Source organism: Aptenodytes patagonicus, chromosome 24 (assembly GCF_965638725.1).
Source record: "Aptenodytes patagonicus chromosome 24, bAptPat1.pri.cur, whole genome shotgun sequence".
In the NCBI taxonomy this organism is placed as follows: domain Eukaryota; kingdom Metazoa; phylum Chordata; class Aves; order Sphenisciformes; family Spheniscidae; genus Aptenodytes; species Aptenodytes patagonicus.
The window spans coordinates 6,034,067-6,047,758 of NC_134972.1; the positions used below are offsets into that span (position 1 = coordinate 6,034,067).

Consider the following 13,692-nt stretch of genomic DNA (forward strand, 5'->3'; position numbering starts at 1 on the left):
GTCCCCCCCCCAAACCCCGGGCACCCCGCCGCCGCGCCTGGCCCGGGGAGCGAGCCCCCTTCCCCGTCCCGGCAGTCGTCCGGCCGGCGCTGGGCTGCTCCGTCCCTCGCTCCGCCGGGGGATGCTCCACTTTCGCCGCTTTATCTCATCCGACGCCCGGCGGCGGCCGCCTCCTCTCCAGCACCCGCTGAGGGGGGGGGTCCCCGATCTTTCCCCCCCCCCGGCCTCTGGACCCTCAAGCAGAGGGGCAGGGAGAGGGGCCTGGCGCCCCGGCGGGCTCAGCCCTCTCGCCCCGCATCCTTTGCGCCGGGGGGGATGCGGGTCGCGCTCTCCCCGCTCGCTTCCTCTCACCGGTAAATTTGTTTACCGGCACGCCGGGTGGTTGTCAGTGGGGCGAGGGGTCACGAGCCCACCCTGGTGGGTTTCTACAGCCAGCGGGGATGTCCCGGCGTGGCGGCGAGGCTTGGCCGGGACCCCTCCCCGCCGGGGGCCGCTGGCCCCGTCATGCGAAGCACCACGCCCCGGGCCACCCGTGTCCCCGCTCCAGTTGTCATATCAACGGCTCGATGTCCTGGCGGCGGTGGCAAGCACTCCACCGGACGGCTTAGCAACCCGGCACGCTCCCATGGAGACCGCGCCGGGCCGGAGGAGCCGGTCGCTCGATGACAAAGGTTACGGCCGCCCGGCGAGGGGCGAGGGTGACTGGGAAGTGCTCCGTGCCCCCAGGATGGGAAAAGCTCCGGCGACGCCGGGATCGATGCCGGGCGCCGCGGCGGACCGCCGACAGCCGCCGGTTTTGGGGGAACGGGGACACGGTGATCCCCCCCCCTTATCCCCGGATCGGTGCCGTCAGCCAAGCGTTGGGGGGGCACCTGGGGAAATGCCGGCTTATGGGGGTCCGGATGGGCAAGAGGACGCTCCCGGCCATGGGCAGACCCCAAAACCTCCTGGTGTCACCCCGTGGCGGCATCCCCTCGGACACGGAGCTGGAGAGGGAGAAGGAAGGGTCCCCCCCAGGAAGCCTGAACGGGCACTGGGGGTGGGAGGGGGGGCTGGCAGCCCCACGGGGGAACGAGGGGGCTCTGGGCAGGGCAGAGGGTTTGGGGGCGTCACGGCAGGGCCTGGGTGGGGGGACAGGGTCGCCCCGCGGCGCCTCGCCCCCACCCTGCTCACAGCCCTGCGCCCCCGGGGCACCTGGGGGGCAGGGGAGGGCTCGGGCAGCGATGGGCGCCCACCCCGTGGGGGGAGCTGGCCCTACAGAGGGGTCCTCACCCCGCAGAGGGGTCCGAAACTCTCGGGGGGGGGGGGGGTGGGGGTGTGTGCAGCCACACCTCGTCAGCGGGCCCCCACCCTGTGGGGGAGAGGCCAGCCCCGTAGAGGGGTCCCCAACCCACGGAGGGGTCCCACCCGTGGGCAGCACGGCCCCACGGAGGGGTCCTCACCCCGCAGAGCGGCCCCCGCCCCACGGGGAGCGGCCAGACCCACGGGGGGGGGGCGCGGGGGCGCCCCCCCCCCCCCCCCGCGCGCAGGACCCCGGGATCGAGCGCCCCCTCCCCCGCTGGAGTCGCTGCGGAAGAAGCCCCGCCCCCTGACGCCGGGGCGGCGCTGATTGGCCGCCCAGCTCGGAGGCGGGCCGCGAGCGGCGGTGGGCGAGGCCGGAGGGAGAGGCAGGCGCTTATTGGTCAAGAGGCTGAGGGGGCGGGGCGGAGCCGGCGCGCGCGCAGAGCGGGCGAGGCCCCCGTGGCAGTTGCCCGGGGCCATCGTCACTTCCGGCCGCCGCCGTTCTGCTTCCGGGTCGGGCTCCTTCCCCCCCCCACACACCCCCCCACCCCCGGTCGGCCGCCGCCTCCTCACAGCCCGTTGCGGAGCCGCCGGTACCGCCGGGGCCGGGGGTCGGGCCGGGAGGGGCCGGTTTAGCGGCGCGGGGGGTGCAGATGGGGGCCGGGGCTGGGCTAGTTGAGGTTAGAGCGGGGCGGGGGGTGGCTGCCGGGGCCGTCCTGGCTGAGGGGGGCCCCGGCTCGGGGGCCCGGCGAGGCCGGGGGAGGCGGGGGGTGTCTGGCGGGCGGGGGAGCGCAGGGTGCCTGGGGCTGGCGTTTGAAGGGCTGGGGAAGGGTTTGGGCGAGGCAGGGGGAGCCCCAGCCGCGGGGGCGTGAGGAGGGGTCCCGGTGAAAGGCCCAGCCGGGGCGGGGGGTGTGTGGGGGTGTGTGTGGGGGGTGTGTGGGGGTGTGTGTGTCCTACCGGCTGCCGGGGCTCCGAGCCTGGCGGCGGCCCGACCCCTGTCTCACCCCCTTCCTCCGCCCAGGACAGCGGGAGACGCCGCGATGAGGCTCTACAGCCTAAGTGTCCTTTACAAAGGAGACCCCAAAGTGCATTTACTGAAAGCTGCCTACGACGTGTCCACTTTCAACTTCTTCCAGAGGTCCAGGTGGGTGTCTGGAGGGCCGGAACCTCCCGAGGGAGGTTGGGGGGGGGGGGGGGGGGGGGGGGCGGAATCTCCCCTGTGTGCTGTGAGGCTGGCGCCTGGCTCGGGCAGGACCTCGGGGAGAGGCAGTAGAAGCTTTTGGGGGGGGGGTTTCTTCCCCGTTCTGCTCCCGTGTCACCGGGGATGCAGTGGCAGCGGTAACAGGCTTCTCCTAAGGGATAAACCCACCAGAGACGCTCCCCTGGGGAGCTGTGACCCTGCACGCGCCGTTCAGCGCTGCAACACCCGCTCTGAGCGACCTTTCAGCCTCAGGAACAGAGCGAAACCTCGTTTCCCCTAAGAGCCGCCCAGGGCCGGCAGCAGGAGGTCGGGTTTGACTTGGGAAATCATCCACCGCAGCCAGGCGATAAAAGCTGGGTGCAGGGAAACACCCCGAGTGCTCGGGTCAGCTCTTCTCCCTCCAGCGAGTGCCTAAACCTGGTAGTCACGGCGGCTCCTGGGGTGTGAGAGGCGAGCGGGAGGAGGCTTGTCTCTGTGTCAGGCTAACAAGGCTCGCCTGACACCTCCGGTATCTTTATATTTAGGTGTTTGGTCTAATCTTATAACTTTTGCCTGCCCACAAACCTCCGCCTGGGTTATTTCTGATGGCTTCGGGTGAGCCAGTTTAGCCCTGAATGCCGATCTGGCCTCCCGGGTGTCCCACTGCCCGCTCCGTGCACGCAGAGAGGTGACGGAGCTCTCTCAGCAGCTGCCCTTGAGCTTGCAGCTGAGGGGAGCTCCCAAAAGCCTCTGAAAGTTGTAAAATAAAGCAGGTGTCTGTTGCGAAACAGCTCGTTTCCCGGTCCCCCCGCTCCAGACGATAAAGGCTTTAGGAAGTACGCACCTACGGGACTTGAATTTTCCGTGCCCTGTTCCTGCCAAGATTTCATGGAGCCTTGAGCACATTTGGTTCTGCAACTCCAGTGATGAAGGGAAAACACCGAAGTAAGAGCGTGTTAAAAAAATACTCTCTTGGCCAAATATGCGAGAGGGGTAGAGGAGCTGTGCCAGTGCTGCCAACGCACGCGCTTGAAGGCGGATTGCAGCGGGTGAAGTAATCTCTTAAAAGCCCAGGTCGCTTCGTAGTCACAGCTCTTGGTTTGCCAAATCCTGAGAATATTCCCTGCCTGGTTTTGCCGTCGGCTACGGCCGAAAGAGCTGCTTCCCCGGCAGCTGGCTATTTCTTTGCTTAAAAAAAAAAAAAAGAGCCTTGGCTTTTGGGAACAGCGATGCCTTTTACGGAGGGTGAGGGGGTGCCTGTGCTCCTTAGTCTCGCGGCTTTTCTCTGGTGGCTGATCCTTGTCCTGAGCTGGTTCCCCGGTCGTGCTCGGAGGGGCCGCTTGCGCCTCGGTGCCTGTGAGAGCGCAGCCTAGGCGTGATATTTAAGGTGCAATTAACTTTTAAGTTTGGGTTAAAAATGCTGCATGTATGCTTTTTGAGGCTGTGGAGTTACCGGAGAGTTGGGTTTGGGGTTTGAATCTGGGATGAACGCGGTTGTGGTTCCCGGGAGCTGTGAGAACCTGCTGGGCAGGAGGACGGGGCCGGCCTGGCCGTGCCAGCGCGGGGTGTCTGCCGTCGAACGTCTGCCGAATACTTTTGGGAGGCTCAGGAACACGGCGTGAGGGAATGAAGTCTTTGGTGGCCGATTCCTCTGGGAATACAGTGAAATACTGGAATTGCGACGGCGGGGGCTGCGGCTGCCGTCCAGGAGGAACGTGTCGGTCCTCCGTGTCTGCCGAAGTTCGATGATAAGAAATCTTTGGGCCGGTCTTTTCTCTGCAGCGCCTGGAAACCCGACGGTTCGGAGTCTCGGTGGAGCCAGCGTCTGATGGCGTGGTGTCCGGGCTGGGAGAAATGCAAAACCCCCTAAGGAATACGTAAACCGTGAGAGGCAAATCCCCGTTCTGGAGTTGCTTCTGGCGGTGGAAGGCAGCGAGGGAGACCCCGGTCTCTGCCGCGCCAGTGTCCGCGTTCGTTGACGTTTCCTCGGCGCCGCGTCACGTGAAGGTCCCGAGCGGGAGCTGTCGGCGTGGGGGGGGTGTTTGAGCAAACTCCGTAATCTGAGCTGTGACGGGTTTCCCTTCCTGGGACTTCCCAGCTGAAGCGAGGAATTTGTCGCCTCCCGTTCGTTAATCCCGGCACGCGTTGGGAACAGATGTATTTTGCACTTGCTCATGGCTGCTGGCCTCTTTTACTGTGGGGTGAAGGAGAGGGTTGATGCGAGGAGCCCGTTTGGCAGGGCTCGAGTCTGGGCGCGGGGATGTTATCCAGACTTAGAGCGAGTCTGGCTCAACTTTGGTCAAACTGGTAGGTAGGTGAGGTGTGTTTGCGGGTCGAACAGCCTCCCCGGGTCGCTGGTGCCTTGCGTGGGATTTGGGTAAGGGCCCCGAGCACGGGATAAAAGCTCGGGCGAGGGGAGGGGCCGAAGCGCCCCTGTAGCCTCTCGCTGCATGTGAGCGGGGGCGCGGCCGCTCGTCAGGCTTTAGCCGGGCTGATCCATGGTTCAACGGTGTTTTGCTTTCTGCTAAATCACCAAAAAGCGAGTTCGGCCCAAGGACGCGAGTCCCTCGCCCCGGCCGGGGGGACGTGGGCGCTCCCCTGGGCCCGGCGAAGCTGGAGGTGTTCGGGTGGTGGCTGCAGGTCCGGCCTCTTCCCTGAGGAAAACCCACGGCTCGGCCACGTCCCCGCTACCCAAATGTGGCGGTGGGGTCGTGGGGAAGGGTTTCAGTCCACCCAAAACGCCGGGAACCTGCGGGACAGATGATCTCTCCCCCATCATTGCGGCGCCGGCGCCCCCGTAGCTCTCTGGGCCACGCGCGGCTCCCGCAGACCCGGGTCCCCTCGCAGACTCGAGCGCCAGCGCTTTTGTCTTTGCAGCGTGCAGGAATTCATGACCTTCACGAGCCAGCTGATCGTGGAGCGCTCGGAGCTGGGCAGCAGAGCCTCCGTCAAGGAGCAAGGTAAGAGGACGACCCGGGGTCAGCACGCGCAAGCTGCACGTGCTTTGTTCCTTGTCCGTTTATGATTAAAAGGAAAAAAAAAAAAAGCGAGACCTCAAAACGGCGCCCAGGCGAGTAGCGCTAAAGGCGTGAGGCGGCTGAGCCCGGCGAGAGCCCAGCCCGCCCCGTGAGAGAGGGTACGGGAAGAACGGGGACCTGCCTGACAGCCAGCTCTGCCGCCTTTGAGCTTCGTTACTCTCCTTGCCGCCCTCGGGACACCCGGAGCTGTTGGGCTGCGCACCCGCCGCCCCTTCAGCTTGCCGGCTTTGTCCTGTCCCGCAGGACAGGATCCCCCCCGAGAGGCGGCTGCGCCGCCGCAGCCTCCTTCCCCTCTCCCCTGGGCTCTGCCGTGCGAGTCCAGGCTCCGTGCCGCCAGCTCCAGCCTCCCCGCCCTGCTCCACGTGCCTCCCGAGATGCGCAGGGCGCGGCCCGGAGTTGGCCGCCCCAGCCTCTTTAATGACACTCCAGGGTTTGTGACAAGTTGTTATTTATTAAAATCGGGCTGAGCGCTTCCCCCTCTGGCTTTTGTTTAACTCTGGCGGTACCTGCTGCCCTGGAAAGTTAGCGTCGCGTCCCGCACCACGTGGCCAGGCTGCGGTAACCTGCTGAAGCGCAATTTGGGGCCGATTTTGATCCTCCCTTGAGCCCTTCCCGCCCTCCTAACGAAATCGTGTGAAACGCGGTCGCTGAATGAAACCTTCCAGTGCAATTCGTGGGTCGTGGAAGAGCTGCCGGGGCCGGGGGGGGAGGCAGCGGGCGCTGGGGAGGCTCTGGACCTTCCCGCTGCCTCTCTGACGTGAATTCTCTGCCCAGAGTACCTCTGCCACGTGTACGTCCGGAACGACGGGCTGGCCGGAGTGGTGATTGGAGATAACGAGTATCCGCAGCGGGTTTGCTTCACCTTGCTGGACAAGGTGAGCGCGCGGGCCGGGAGCAGCTCCGGAGGCGACAGTCTGCGGTGGGGCTGCTCCGGGGAGCCCCTCCAGATCTCGTGCTCGCGCGGTGACAAGGAAATGACCCTTCTGCTCGTTAGCTGGGGGACATCGGAGCTGAGCTGAGCGGGATCCGACCAGCCCAAAGGCTTCCAGGCCGTGCAGTGACTTGGCTTTGCCCGCTAGGACTTGGTCCCAGCTCCACTCTGCCCAGGCGCTGGCCTCACAAACACCCCGTCCTCCCTGTCTGGCTTGGGTTTTACACGGGAAAACTGGGTGCGGCCGCGCTCCCGGCATTGCCGAAAACCGGTGATGACGTGTCTGGCCGCCCTGGCAGGGCACAGGCCTTTGGGGACAGTCGGGGACGGCCGCCCCCACCTGGCGTGGGCACCGCTCTGGCGGTCGTTGGATGAGGCAGTTGGTTTCTGTCTCTTCCCTCGGTTCGTTCAAAAGGGAGCAAGGAGAAGGAGAAAAATCTCCCTTTTCGAGGAGAAAAATCCCTTCTGGCCGCCGTGGCCCCGCAGGCAGAACCGCCAGGCAGTGACCGCCCGCTTCCTTGCGCCGCAGGTGCTGGATGAATTCTCCAGGCAGGTCAGCAAAATAGACTGGCCTTCGGGATCCCCGGCGACAATCAGCTACGCGGCCTTGGACAGGTACCTCATTAAATACCAGGTACGGCCCGCACGGAGGCTGGGAAACGCTCCCCGCGGCCCCCGGCTCTGGAGGTGGAAGCGTGGGGTGACGCCCCGGCGTGTGCCGGGACACCGGTGCTGCGGGGCCGTGGCCTGGGGAACGCCGGCGTCCCTGCCGCGGTGGTGCCGACGCGGTGTTGTTTCTCTCCGAGAACCCCCGCGACGCCGACCCGATGACCAGAGTGCAGGCGGAGCTGGACGAGACCAAAATCATCCTGGTGAGGAGGACGCTGGGCCCGCGGCCGGGGCGCTCCAGCTGGCACGTGGCTCGGGGCCGTGGGGATGGCCCTTTTGGGGGGCTCGGGCGTAGGGTGGCCCTCCAGGTGATGGGGCCATCCTGCCTTCTCCATTCCCCGGAGACGTTCCTGGCGCTGTGGGAGCTTCCTCTCCCCTTCCCTTCCCTCCGGGCTCCTCTGGGCTGGCCCAACGCAAGCCCCGGGGCGCCGACCTCCCCCCTCCGCTTCCCTCCTCCAAGCCCTTCCAGGGTCCCTTCCCTGTGCCGTGTCGCGCCCTCGCTCGTCTTCTGCTTTAAATGACGTGCGTGTTGCCGCCGCCTTCCCCGGGGGCTCTTCTCCTCCCGGTCACTGCGACCTTCCCGTCTTTATCGGGGCTGGGATCGCTCCCTCCCTTGCTGCGGGGCCCGGGGCGGCTGTGGGAAAGGCGGAGAGGCTCGTCCCCTCGTGTGCGGATGGGGACGTGGTGGCACCTCCGTCTTCTGCCCCGGGGCTGGGGAGGGAGCGGGGAGGGCCCAGGGTGCCAGCACCGTGGGTCAGCACCCGTTTCTTTCGGCAGCACAACACCATGGAGTCGCTGCTGGAGCGAGGGGAGAAGCTGGACGACTTGGTCTCCAAATCGGAGGTGCTGGGGGCACAGTCCAAAGCCTTCTACAAAACTGTGAGTGCAGATTTTCATCCCAGGGGGAGGGTCACCCCCTCCCAGGGGTGGCCTGGGGCTGGGGAAGGGCAGAATAAACCCCCCGGGGCAGCGGCTGTGGGTGTCAGACAGGATCGCTGCCCGCCAGCGCAGCTGCTTTGGACCTGGAGGGAGCTCGGTTGCCCGAACTCTGGCTGCGGAGCTCCTTGGCCCCTCGCTCAGGCCGTTCCTTGCCCTGTGGCTGAGGGCGGGCTCCGGCTAAGGGGATGGCTGAGGGGGGGCAGGTCAGGCTGGGTGGGCCCCCCCCAGCCCCGGGGCGGGCGGCTCTGGGCCCCCCCCCTTGGTCCTCGGGGAGCTGCAGCGAGCGTCAACCCCGTTGGTTTTTTTTTTCCTTCTCTTCCCAGGCCCGAAAGCAGAATTCCTGCTGTGAAATCATGTGACACGGAGCCCGGGGTCTGCTCCGGACCACCAGGCCTTCGCTCCCCCTTCGGACCTCGACCGCACCCGGGACAGAAAGCAGAAGCCCCGGGGGGGGTTCCCAGGCCTGGGCTGTGCTGGCGGCGGCCGGGGCCGGGCGTCCTCGGCGCCGCGGGGTTACGTGACTTTTTGGGTTGGTTTTTTGGGGGTGGTTTTTTTTTTTTTTTTTCCTTCATCTCGAGGGGATGCCGAGGCCGGCGTCGGGCCGGCACCCCGCGGGGTGGGGGGAGCGCCGGAGACCCGCTGCCCTCGCTTTTCCCGAGGGCGGTTTGGACCGCGGGGCGCCCGGCCACGCGCCCTCCCCTGCCTTTACACCTGTAACACTAGCCAGCGCCTCGGCACTGCCGGCCCCGGGGAGTCGGGGAGAGAGGAGCCGGGCTCCCCGCTGTGATGCCTGGGGCTGCCTGGGGGAGCTGGGGGGGGGTCTTTTATGTATTTATGTCCTAAGAGTGAGCTGGGGGGGGGGTGGGGGGGGGGTGGGAGAGGGGTGGGAAGACGAGGCGCTTTCCTCTGGTGGTGGATGCTCGCCGCTGGGTTATCGCCCAGTGCCTCCCTGGGCAGCTTTTCCCAGCGCCGGTGAACTGGAAGCTGGGGGTCTGTCCCCCGTTGCGCCCGGCTGGGGATGTGTCGGAGCCCCCCCTCCCCGCTCCCCCCCCCCCCCCCCCCGCCGTTTTATCAGCTGCCGGGTGGGGAGAGGGAAGCTGGGGCAGCGCGGGGCCGGCTGGAAACCTGCTCCAGTGCTCGGGGCCCTGTGCGCTCGCCTCCCCGGAGGGAGCAGGGCCGAGGGGTGGCTGGGGGGGGGGGGGCGAGGCTCGCCTGGCTTCCCTGTGGCTCAGAGACCCCCCTTCCCCTGCTCCCGTCAGCCCAGGGGGGCTCGGCGCCCGCTGGGTGCCCAGCAGCCCTCGCTGCCTCCTCTTCCCCTGGAAGGGAAAAAAAAGCTTTCGCTCGAGATTGTATCGTGATCGGTGTTGCCTGTCGTTTTTCTGTGCCGCTGGCCCCGCCGGCCGCGTGGGGATAAAGTCCTCTTTGGCGGTTGTAGTCCAGCTCCGACTCTCTTTGCGGCTTCCTGGGGTGGGAATCGAGCCAGGGCTGGGCATGGCCACGGGGCACCTCCCCCGGCACGTACAGAGTCACTCGGCCTTTGCCCAGCGGCTGGTTGGTTTTTTGGGTTGGTTTGGGGTTTTTTTTTTTTAATTTTTTTGGGGTCAGTTGTTTTTCCTCATAATTTATTTGCAGTTTTCCCGAGACAAAAACGAAATCAGAGTCATCTTTTACACTTACAAGGCTCAGAAAGAAAAGACGAAGGGTTGGGGTGGGGGGGGATATGCCGGGGGCGGGGGGGGTGGGGGGGGGGCGCGGACGGACGGAAAAAGAATGAGAGAAAAGGGGAGAAGAGAAAAATTTGGCAACGATCCACCAGCATTCATGGGACAGTAACAGCTCAGCTCAGCTCCTCGACATACAGCGTTAGCGCCCGAGGTTTGCTCCCGCGCAAAGGGCATGCAGAAAAAAGAATAATAATAATAATAATAATTTAAAAAAAAAAAAAATATCCCCCAGCCCTCCCGCCCTGCACCCCCCCGTTCCCCCCACACCCCCCCCCAGCCAAAAACAGCCCCCAGCAACACACGGCGCCTCCGGACACGGAGATGGAGGAAGGGGAAACCCTGGGGAAAACGCGTGGCCGAGCCGGAGAGCGCCCGGGGCGGGGTGATGCCTCCCCCCAGGGAAGGGGAGTCGGGGGGAGACGGGGTCCCCCCTGAGCGCTGGCCAGGGGGGAAGGGGGGGGCGGGAGGGGAGCAAACGCCCTCGGCCGGAGCTGGGAGCGCTGCCCGGTGCCCCTGTGCCGCGGGGGGGGGGGGGAGCGGTGGGGGGACCCCCGGCACCCGGCGGAGCAGCCTGTGCCCCCTAAGAGACCCGTTCTCTTAGTCTAAAGTGCTTTCGATGCTGCGTCAGTGCTGGCTGGATCGCCCCGATCCCCCCCCCGCCCCGATCCCCGCCACCGCAGCCCCCCCGGCCGCCCCCCAGCCCCATTACATGGCACCCACGTTTCCCCCCCCCCAACCCCCTCACCCCTGCCAAAACCCGCCAGCACCCGGAGCCGGCACCCAGCCACCCGTCTACCCAGGGAGGGGGAAATGGGGTTCTGGGTGCCCGGTCTTTGTCACCAGGATGGGGACACGAGGGTGCCCAACGGGGGAGCCTCCCAAAGGCACCCACCATCCCCCCACCCCCCCCACCCCAGCAGCGCCTGCGATCAGCCTCGGTCCCCCGCGGGCATCGCTCCCGGGGGCAGTGCCGGGCTTTGGCGGGGGGGGGGGGGGGTGTGTGTGTGTGAATCTGTTCTCCACCCCCCCCCCCCCCCATCGCTTACCACCCAGCAGCACCCCGTGGCCGGGGACCCCCATGGGAATTCAAAAATAAAGAGCTCTCTCTATGTACAGGGACTGGGGAGGGACAGAGCGAAAGCGGAGTCCAAAGAACAACATCCACCACCAGCAACAGCGAAACGCCACAAGCACAGCCGGGGAGGGGGGGGTCGGGACCACCCCCTGCCACCGCCCCTCCCCCACCCCCCCCCCCCGCCAGCCGGGAGACACCCCACCCCCCCCCCCCCAGGCGGAGATAGGCAGAGAGGCGGGGTCTGGCCATGGGGGGGGGGGGGTGTCCCCCCCCAGCCCCCCTGCCTGTGGCCGAGCGGCTGGGTTGGTTTTTGGGTGTGTGTTTTATTGGGTTGGGGTTTGGCGGGGGTTTTTTTTTCCCCCTTTTTTTTTTTTTTGCCTTTTTTTTGTTGTTGTCATTTTGGCTTTTTTTTTTTTTTGTCTTTTTGTTTTCTGCAAACACAGGCACTGGAGGGGGGGGAGGAGCAGGGGGCGGGGCGGAAGGGGGACAGGCATGCGGACGCGTGCTTCGGGGCCGCAGCTCCGGCTGCCGGCTCGGCTCCCATTGCCATCTCCGTCGGGCTGGAACCAGGACAGCCACCGCGAGCTCTGCGGGGATGAGGGACCCCCGGTGAGCCAGAACCGGGGCACGCCGGCAACCCCCCTAACCCTGATCCCGCTCTCACCTTCACTGGAGCGGGGCGACGGGGGCCCCTGAGCCGTGGAAGTGGACGTTCTGCCACTTGCCGTCGCGGCGGTGCCAGACGCGGGTCTCCTCCGACTGGCTGGTGCGGGGCCGGCCCTGGGCGTCGATGTACTGGGTGAGGCGGATGTAGGCGATGCAGGCGGCGTCCTCCCCGATGACGTGCACGTGGGGGTTCAGGATGGTCGTGTGGATCGGCTTGTTGTTCTTGGAGAGCACTGCAGGGGGGCGGCCGTCAGCGGGGAGGGCAGGCAGGGGAACGCCCAGGGATGCTGGCAGGGCGGGCGGAGGGACAGCCAAGCAGGCACGGGGATGGGCAGGCAGAGAGGGATACAGGGAGGCAGGCAGGATGGACAGGCAGGCAGGATGCGCGGGCAGGGAGGGATCCGGGCAGGGAGGGATCCAGGCAGGGAGGGGTGGCTGGACAGGCAGGGAGGGATCCAGGCAGGGAGGGATCCAGGCAGGGAGGGGTGGCTGGATAGGCAGGGAGGGATCCAGGCAGGGAGGGATCCAGGCAGGGAGGGGTGGCTGGACAGGCAGGGAGGGATCCAGGCAGGGAGGGATCCAGGCAGGGAGGGGTGGCTGGACAGGCAGGGAGGGATCCAGGCGGGGAGGGGGTGGCTGGACAGGCAGGGAGGGATCCAGGCAGGGAGGGATCCAGGCAGGGAGGGGTGGCTGGACAGGCAGGGAGGGATCCAGGCAGGGAGGGATCCAGGCAGGGAGGGGTGGCTGGACAGGCAGGGAGGGATCCAGGCGGGGAGGGGGTGGCTGGACAGGCAGGGAGGGATCCAGGCGGGGAGGGGTGGCTGGACAGGCAGGGAGGGATCCAGGCGGGGAGGGGGTGGCTGGACAGGCAGGGAGGGATCCAGGCGGGGAGGGGGTGGCTGGACAGGCAGGGAGGGATCCAGGCGGGGAGGGGGTGGCTGGACAGGCAGGCTGCCAGGATGGACAGGCAGGTAGACAGACAGGCACGCAGGCAACAGACAGGCAGGATGGCCAAGCAGGCAGAGAAGGACACAGGCAGAGAAGGGTGGATGGACAGGCAGACAGGGCAGGCAGGCAGACAGGCAAGATGGGCTGGGAGGGCGCAGGCAAGCAGGATGGACAAGCAGGCAGAGCTGCGTGGATGGAGGCGCAGACAGGACGGACAGGCAGGCTGAAGACAAACAGACGGGAAACAGGCAGGACAAGCGGGGCAGCAGGCAGCGGCCAGGCAGAGGAAGAGGAAGAGGAAGGATAGGCAGGGGATGGGCAGGATGGATGGACAGAGGGACCAAGCAGGGGACAGATGGGGGACAGGCAGGCAGGAGCGGGGCAAGACAGGCAGAGGCTAGGCAGGGGCTGGAAAGTTTGGATGGACAGGCAGAAAAAGGGCAGGGGATGGACAAGATTGCCTGGCAGGCAGGCGGGGGGGGGGGTGGGGGGGGGCAGACAGGGACAGGTAAGGCAAACAGGCAGAGGACCGACAGGATGGCCAGGCGGGCACGGGGAGGGCTGTGGACAGGCAAGATCGGTGACCAGACCTGCTCCGTGTGTCTGTCCCCATGGTCTGTGGGGACAGAGGGGCAGGCAGTGGGACAGGCAGGACAGGAGGATGGACGGCTAAGCAGGCAGCCAGACGGGCTGGGCAGGCGGGATGAGAAAGCAGGCAGGAAACAGGCAAGGGGGGGGGGGGGGACACACACACAGGCAGGACAGGCTGGGGTGGGCAGGCAGGGGACAGCAAAGGAGGCAGGCGGGGAGATAGGCAGGATGGATGGGGATGGGCTGGCCAGGGAGAGGACAGGCGGGATGGGCAGGGTGCGGGCAGGGTGGGCAGGGCGCGGGCAGGGCGCAGGCAGGGTGGGCAGGGCGCGGGCAGGGCTGGGCACTCACAGTTCTCGAAGTAGAAGCGGTGGAAGTCCATGCCCTCCACCAGGTTGCCCAGGGCCTCCGGCTCGAAGGAGGTGAGCCCCGGGTCGCAGATCTTCCTGCAAGGCAGCAGGTGAGCAGCGGCCCCGCCCTGCCCGGCCCCACCCGGCCCCGCCCGCGGGACCCCACTCACGCGTAGGCCTCGAAGTCCCCCGTTGTTGACGGCCTCGATGAGCTGCTCCGTGATCTTGATGATCTCCTGCTTGCGGGCTGCGGGGAGGGGGAACGGCCAGCGTCAGCGCCCCGTCCCCCGTCCCCGCGCC

At 66.7% G+C, this 13,692-nt stretch overlaps 2 protein-coding genes across 3 annotated transcripts; one reads left to right on the forward strand and one right to left on the reverse strand.

The window, feature by feature from the left end:
- Positions 1 to 1,820: 1,820 nt before the first annotated feature.
- On the forward strand, positions 1,821 to 8,847 carry YKT6 (YKT6 vesicular SNARE protein). 2 transcript variants are annotated; one of them, XM_076359027.1, is made up of 8 exons: positions 1,821 to 1,874; positions 2,303 to 2,425; positions 5,339 to 5,421; positions 6,274 to 6,374; positions 6,960 to 7,064; positions 7,237 to 7,302; positions 7,877 to 7,978; positions 8,362 to 8,847. In XM_076359027.1, the coding sequence occupies exons 2-8, from the start codon at positions 2,322 to 2,324 to the stop codon at positions 8,395 to 8,397; spliced, it is 597 nt and encodes a 198-aa protein (XP_076215142.1). In that variant the 5' UTR covers positions 1,821 to 1,874; positions 2,303 to 2,321; the 3' UTR covers positions 8,398 to 8,847. The 2 variants fall into 2 exon arrangements, with proteins under 2 accessions (XP_076215142.1, XP_076215143.1); XM_076359028.1 differs by having other exon boundaries at positions 2,308 to 2,425.
- Positions 8,848 to 11,048: 2,201 nt separating this feature from the next.
- On the reverse strand, positions 11,049 to 13,639 carry CAMK2B (calcium/calmodulin dependent protein kinase II beta; the record flags this gene model as incomplete). Its single annotated transcript, XM_076358811.1, is given in 4 exon segments — positions 11,049 to 11,424; positions 11,502 to 11,736; positions 13,394 to 13,488; positions 13,563 to 13,639. Coding segments are annotated over 4 exon segments (671 nt in total), but the record flags the coding sequence as incomplete, so codon positions are not given.
- Between the last annotated feature and the right edge of the window lie 53 nt (positions 13,640 to 13,692).